Consider the following 7,272-nt stretch of genomic DNA (forward strand, 5'->3'; position numbering starts at 1 on the left):
GTTTGCGACATTGCTCCTGTTTCTAGCAGTCTTAAGATATGTTGTATCACAATTCACATGTTCTATTTAGCTATCAGTAGGGGATCTATCAGGCATACCTTCTGACGCTTAGGCAATACATACAGGAATGCATGTGCGTACCTGAACAGGAGACAACCAGCCGTCTCGCCACGCGAGGCGGCAGCTTGAGCGACGCCACCGCCGCGACGGGCAATCGCCGCCTCGCCGCTGTCAGACGTTAGCGCGCAGGTTTGCCGCCGGCCTGTCTTGGCCTCCTGGAGTCGCGGGCCCTGAATGGCGAATGGAATCGTCGTCCTCCTCGCCTAGGCCATCTGCGGACTGTGGTTGCGGGGCAGGGCAGGGAGGGGCGGACTCGGCGCTGCGGCGGCGTGCGTAACGGCGAAATGGGCACGGGGCGCGGGCCGGATGGCGTGCCACGTCTCTACAAGTCCACGGGCTACTTCGGTAAAGAAAGTTGTTTACCGGGCCAAAGTGTTTCTTTTATATATATATATATATATATATATATATATATATATATATATATATAAAAGAAACACTTTGCATTTGTGAGTATAGTCCAAAACAAAGAAAGTCAACAAACACTCCCCCACACTGTCACTAGAAATATCCATTCGGTTCACGTCATTCTGAACCAGTCACAGCACCACCCCACACTTAATTTAAAAACGAACGCGTCAAATCCCATCGCCCAACAACGCACGCATCCCGTTTTTGTCCCGGTGCAAAAACTGGGATCCGACAGCGACGTACCCACAAGTAAAAATAAATAAAAATACAACGCTCCGACGATAAAGAGACGCCATTAGCCATGGCGGCGACGCCGACCCGTTTGGTCCGGGCACGACCACCGTACCTGGGGTCGGGTCTTCTCTTCTCCTATATCCCGCACCAAAAACCGCGCGTGTCCTCTAGCGCCCGGGTAGTTAGCGTCCTGACGGTGATCCTGATGCGGACGCTGGCCCACGCAGTTGTTCTCTGGCCTAGTGGGCAGACAACAGCCCCCGCGCCGCTCTCCCGCCCTTCCAAATGGCGCTGCGTGGCGCGTTCCCGGCCCTCCCAAGCTACACGTCGTGTAAATAAACAAAGAAATCAGGGAATTTGTTTTTGCACTCTGAACCTCAACACCCCTGCAGTGTGTGCGAAGCTGCCCTGGATGTTGTCTGTCGGTAGCTGTTATACTACTACACAGTAGTCAAGGGCCACGTTGGAAATGGTCGCGTTTAACAGGGACTGATGCAGATAACTCTCCTGGAGAATATCATATGCGTCCATGACGAAACTGATAGATAGGCGTTCCAGGTTCAACTTCAGAATCCTAGACTGGATCATCTAAAGCGGCCAGTAGCTGACAGTAGCACACCAGGTCACCAGCGCCTAAAATGTGAGGAAGAACACGGTTAGTATATAAGTATAATAACAGCACGTCCACTATCCGGCCACAACACTGTCACTGATCAGACATTATCAGAGAGGGGCCAATTATTGGAGCGACCGACGAATTGGAGAATAATGGCCGTAGCAAGGCTGCTCACCAAGCCGCCCAAGGCGAGGAGCTTGTGGATCCTCGTGCGCCGCCTCCTTCTCCGCAGGAGCCGCAAGCCGCCGCCGGCCGCGGCAGAGGAGGACGGCGAGGGGGAGAAGAGCGGCCTCCTCAGCCGAAGCTCCTTGGAGCAGCTCCTCGTGATGACGGATCACGACTGCGGCTCGCCTGGCGGCGACGATGGCGGGGCGGCCAAGAAGCACGGCCAGCCTGTGGCGATGCTGCTGCCGGCTCGGCCAGACGCGGCGGCGGCGTCGCCGGCGGCGGGTGACGCGCACCACCGTGGCGCCGCGGCCGTGCACCACCGGAGGTTCATGTTCGGCGGGTTCCGCCGCCGGCTGCTCATGCGGCGGCCGTGGCGGCCGATGCTCGTCGCCATCCCGGAGTGATCGATCCATTGATCGCAAGTCTGATTATGTGAATTGCAAGCGCTGGGATATGATTCAGCTTCAGCATTCAAGTGCGTCAGTCAGTCCGATCAACTTCGTACGGCGGTATCCCAGTGTTTCAATTTTTTTTTTTCTGAGATGCACTTGTGCCCTGTAACTTTGCGTGCTCGCCGGGTCGTCTCTGTTCTTTCCTACCAGCGGACGATCTGCTTTTTCTCGCTTTTGAATAGAATGTAACCTGTTAGAAACGTCTGTGGAGTGAAATCGCCGTTTGGACAGCAAACCATGAATTACAGCCAAATGTCTGGCCTCATAGCGACACCCTAGAGAGGTGGTGGACAGCCACATCAGACGTGCCTAGTGTAAACAAGAGAGGCCTCCGGTCGATTATCATCCTAATTTGTTGGGAAATTTGGAAGGAAAGAAATGCTAGAATTTTCCAACGAGCGGAGTCCACAAACTTTGGGGTTCTCCAAAAGATTAAGGAGGAGGTGAGAGTGTGGATCATGGCAGGAGCAAAGCACCTGGACGATTTCGTGAATCACCACCGTCTACGGTTTTGATTGGCACTCCTGTGTATATTTTTCTCCTTTCACCCTCTGCGGGTTCTGTTTTTTTTTCGTGTTTGTATTTTGCCTGTCTTGGTACTCTCCTCTTTTTAATATAGCAGGCAGCTCTCCTGCCGGTCCGTTTAAAAAAAAATACATCAACTTGAACAAGTTATTTGATCCGGGAAAGAATCTGCCCAGTATGGGTGAGAAAAACAACGGCTCCTAGTGTGTGTTTATGAGTTGTATTAAAATGATCTGCATCTACGTCCTCGGACTCTGAGAAAGCAAGCCCAATGATTAGTCCAACTTCTTTGCCAATATTTCAGTTCAAATTTGTAAAATTTCTCAAACGGTGTGACTGACTGACTGAGCTTCTTGGCAGTATCTCTGGATAGCCGCGCCCAAGCTATGAACAAAACTACTCCTAGCAGCTTTGCTTTAGCGCGCACAAGTCGACAAACGTTCAACGAAACCGGGGTCATGTCCGTTTGGATCTTCGCTATCTTTGCTTTCGGCGACGAGGAAGACTGGCCTCTTTTGCAGCCATCATGCTGGGCTGGGCTGAACAGCTGCATTGGACTGAAGATTGGCCCGCCTCTGTGATAAACCTTGAGGAATCGAGGCCTATCCGCTTATTGGGCTTATCTGTATCAGGAGGCCATTGGGTTCAGGATTTGAAAACGTATACTGATCGGAAAAGGCAAATCTGTGGCCTCACGTGCTATTTCTCGAAGAAGCTAATTAGCGAACGTTCATTAAATTGAGCAAATAAATTTCAGATATGGCAAACTTTCTTTTTTCAACAAAAAACATCAATTCCACCTATACCTTTTTTTTAAGATGGCCGGTGCTTTGAGCGGTACGGACATGTCCCTCCCTTGCTTCCTTTTCCCGTGGATGACGTCATCATTTAAAAAGCAGAATACTTATTTTTTTTTTCAAATCTGTACTCCCTCTATCCCACAAATAATTATATTTCTTTAACTTCTATGATTCATGTTAGCCTATTCATCTTATTCAAAAAAAATTATAAATATTATTTATATTTTTATGACTTATTTATTTTTAGATATATTTTTATAATAATTTATTTATTTTATTATTTGTATAAAAATTTAAATAAGACGAATGATCAAACATAAATCGTAACAGTTAAAGAAATACATTTATTTGTGAGACAGAGGGAGTACACACTAGCGTGTTTTATTCCATAAGACGAACAAAACTAGACCTCCACTTGCATATATTTCAAAGATTTTTTTTAATAAAAATTATATGTACTAACTTATAACATATAACTTCTAACATATGCGAAAACTTAAAATGTTAAACATAAAATTTGCAAACAAAATTTAAGCATATAATTTAATTAAACTAATTTTAATATACAAGTCAACAACTACAAGTTATGTACAAATATAATAACCCACTTATGTGGGGAAAGTTAGACATAAAAGTTAATAGTTATAAGTGATATTTACTAGTTGTGTGTAGAAAGCAAGATATAAAAATTGTGTAGAAAGCAAAATATAAAAGTTACGTATAGAAATTTAGACATAAAAGTTACATATAGAAAGTTAATAACTAAAAATTATGTGGTAAAATTTACATCTAGTATTTTAAAATAAATATTTTTATGACATCAGCCATGAAAAGCGCGGTGGAAGGAGACAGTGTGATCGTTCGCTACATCAAATCTGAGTGAATGATTGCCTAAATAAAATTGAGGTTGGCAGCATACATAAAAAGGAAAAAATGATAGATTATTATAAAGAGAGAGAAAATAAAAAAAATAAAAAATACTTTATAACTTTTATGTTTCAAGGTTCGTCCTCGAGGTGAAAGGTCGTCGAGGGACTCGGTTCGGTGGAGGACGGGGGCCGATTTGCCTGCAAAGCATGGCAGATGGGCGGGAAGTGCTGAAGCCTGAAGGGAGGGGCGGTCGCCGCGCGACTGCAGGCGGGGATGGATGGATAAGAACGATGGATGAAGAATGGGGAAAACTCGAGAAAAATTAATTATATAGTTTATCTGTAAAGTAAATTATAAGATAATTTTTTAAACCTAATTAATTTATAATTAAATAATAATTAACAAATAAAAACAAAAATACTACCGAAAAAACCAAAAAGTTTTCTAGTAACTGTCGGTAGATAATTTAAACGAACAAACTAGGCCATATTAAATTATACAGATTCGTCTTTTAAGAGGCGTTAGAGCAGCGAGATATGCGTTTATTCTATGATGGTTGAAGTATGTATTATTTATAGTTTAGTAGCTTTTTTAACTCATAATATATGTAATTATTACTGTTAGGATAACTTTGGTAATTTTATTATTAGTAGTCTAATCTCTCCAACAAAACTTAGAACCAATAAAAACTTAGGTAGAATTCCAGATCAGACTGAGAGGTCTCCACAAAGACAGTCAAGCCCGAAAGGTGATAAAACAGAGCAAGAGCAGGAGCAGGTGATTAGTATACTAAGTACACGCGACAATATCTGGTTAATTTTTTTTTATTTATTCACTCCCAGAACATACTGAGCCGAGCTCAACATACAGGCAAAGTACACGACAGACACTGCTAGGAAGCACCATGAAACACTGAACAGTACACACCAAACATACCGAAGCTCAGAGTAACCACGCACTGACACACACACACACACACAAGTCGCGTAGCTGAAACTGAAACCGGAGATCCGACGCCGCGAGCTCTCACCGCCCCCATGGCTCTTCAACCGGAGATCTGGATGCTCTTCACCTCGGGCTTCTTGACCTCAGCCTTGGGCACGGTGACCGTGAGCACGCCGTTCTCGAGGCCGGCCTTCACCTCCTCCGTCTTGGCGTTCTCCGGCAGGCGGAAGCGCCTCGTGAACTGGCCGCTGCTGCGCTCCACGCGGTGCCACTTGTCGTTCTTGTCCTCCTTCTCCCTGCTGCGCTGGCCGCTGATGACGAGCACGTTGCCGTCCTCCACCTCCACCTTGACCTCCTCCTTCTTCACGCCGGGGAGGTCGGCCTTGAACACGTGCGCCTCGGGCGTCTCCTTCCAGTCGATGCGGGCGTTGGCGAAGGCCGCGGTCTCGGAGTCGCCGGAGGCGGCCGACGGGACGATGGAGCGGAACATGTTGTCGAACGGGTCCCAGAGGTCCATGGAGAAGGGGTCGAACACGTTGCTGCGCCTCACCAGCGACATTACTGCTTCTGATTTGCTATGCTAGCTGAGTGCGAACTGGGAAGTGAGTCTGTGGGTTGGAAGATTTCGCTGTGCTGTTCTTGGTCTGATTGCGATATTTGCTGCGGATTGGGATGAGTGGTGGTGATCTATTTATAGCATCGTCAAGAGCGGTCGCTGAATCGTCTGGAGTTCTCTCCGCTCTCCCCTTGGCCTTCTTTTGCTTTCCAGAGCGACGAGAGCTTTCTTCCCGTTGTCTCTGTCTCTGTCCCACATTGTTCCAGAGCAGTCTACGTCGTGCTCGCTGGATGCCACGTTTCCAGTGTGCCACCTGTACTCCCATGTCTAAAATAAAACTGAAAATCTAGTTTTCCAGAAAGTCAAATAATATAAATTTAATAAGTTTATAAAAAAAGTCTATTACCGTCTATATCTTTGACTATATTTTTATATTAAAAAAATTATAATTAATCTGGTTATATTATTATGCAAATAAATATTAATATTTTGTATATTTCAGATTGCTATACTCCTCGAGAAATCAGATTTTTATTTTCTATGATCAGATCATCAGAAGGTGCATGCTGACGAAATGTAGGTTTGAACGGTTAATCATTGGAGGCTATAACATTGAACTTTAAGTATCAATAAGAAAAGTTTAAAAATCCGGTGATATGATGCAATAATAAAAATTTAAAAATCCATCTCTCTTGCTCCACATATCAATCCTTCTCTCTCCAGAGGGAGGAGCAGGGGCGGAGCAAGGAAATTGATTTTTTTTTAATGTTAGGAGCGACAACGGTGTTGAATGTTCAACATTTATTTGAATTCTTTTTTAAAAAATAGTGGAAATTCACGTTCATAGAGGGGCCTAGGCCCCTGTCCGCCTCCTTGTTCTCCGCCCATAGGGAGGAGAATCCAAAGAAGAAGAAAAGAAAGAGGAGGAGCCTCAAGGTGCTACAACAATATCCACAAGCATACCCATAGCTAGAGTGGAGCAAGAAGTGCTCTCACCCTCCAACTTGTGCAAGGAACAACGAGCAAGAAGAGGAGGCAAAGGAGAAGAAACCATCTAGACCAATTATACCTAAAAGAAAGGCAAAAACATCTTTGATACCTATTCACCTGTCGCTAGATTGACCACCATTCAAGCACTACATTTTCTTGTTGCCTCTTATGGTCTTCTTGTTCATCGAGTGGATGTGAAGACAACTTTTGTTAATGGAGAGTTGGATGAGGAAATGTATATGGATCAGCCTAATGGGTTTGTAGTAGAAGGTGAAGAGAGTAAGGTGTGTAAGTTACTAAAATCTTTATATGACTTGAAACAAGTACCTAAGCAATGGCATGAGAAGTTTGACAAAACTCTAACTTTGCCATTGATAAGGCTGGTAGATGTGTGTACTATCGCCATGTTGGGGGTAAAGGAGTTTTATTATGTTTGTATGTGTCGAGGGTATCAACAAGGGGTACCCTCACCAATGCGTATAACGAGACCATCCGTACATAAAACTAGCTCCTCGATTCGACGCTCCGTCCGCACACACGCGCGGCCATCGACGGCCGTAGCCTCGAAGACGGAAATAGCGTCGA

The 7,272-nt window shown here is 45.2% G+C and overlaps 2 protein-coding genes across 2 annotated transcripts; one reads left to right on the forward strand and one right to left on the reverse strand.

The window, feature by feature from the left end:
- On the forward strand, positions 1,330-2,595 carry LOC8073341. Its single transcript, XM_021457773.1, has one exon. It carries the CDS (start codon positions 1,534-1,536, stop codon positions 1,951-1,953), a length of 420 nt encoding a protein of 139 aa, XP_021313448.1. The 5' UTR covers positions 1,330-1,533; the 3' UTR covers positions 1,954-2,595.
- LOC8073342 (16.9 kDa class I heat shock protein 1) lies at positions 5,003-5,873 on the reverse strand. The gene has a single exon (XM_002457366.2). It carries the CDS (start codon positions 5,698-5,700, stop codon positions 5,242-5,244), a length of 459 nt encoding a protein of 152 aa, XP_002457411.1. The 5' UTR covers positions 5,701-5,873; the 3' UTR covers positions 5,003-5,241.

This window comes from Sorghum bicolor, chromosome 3, assembly GCF_000003195.3.
Source record: "Sorghum bicolor cultivar BTx623 chromosome 3, Sorghum_bicolor_NCBIv3, whole genome shotgun sequence".
In the NCBI taxonomy this organism is placed as follows: Eukaryota; Viridiplantae; Streptophyta; class Magnoliopsida; order Poales; family Poaceae; genus Sorghum; species Sorghum bicolor.

What these genes read in the sequence shown, in the direction of transcription:
- LOC8073341 (XM_021457773.1), top strand. Translation starts at nt 1,534, where the DNA reads ATGGCCGTAGCAAGGCTGCTCACCAAGCCGCCCAAGGCGAGGAGCTTG.
- LOC8073342 (XM_002457366.2), bottom strand. Translation starts at nt 5,700, where the DNA reads ATGTCGCTGGTGAGGCGCAGCAACGTGTTCGACCCCTTCTCCATGGAC.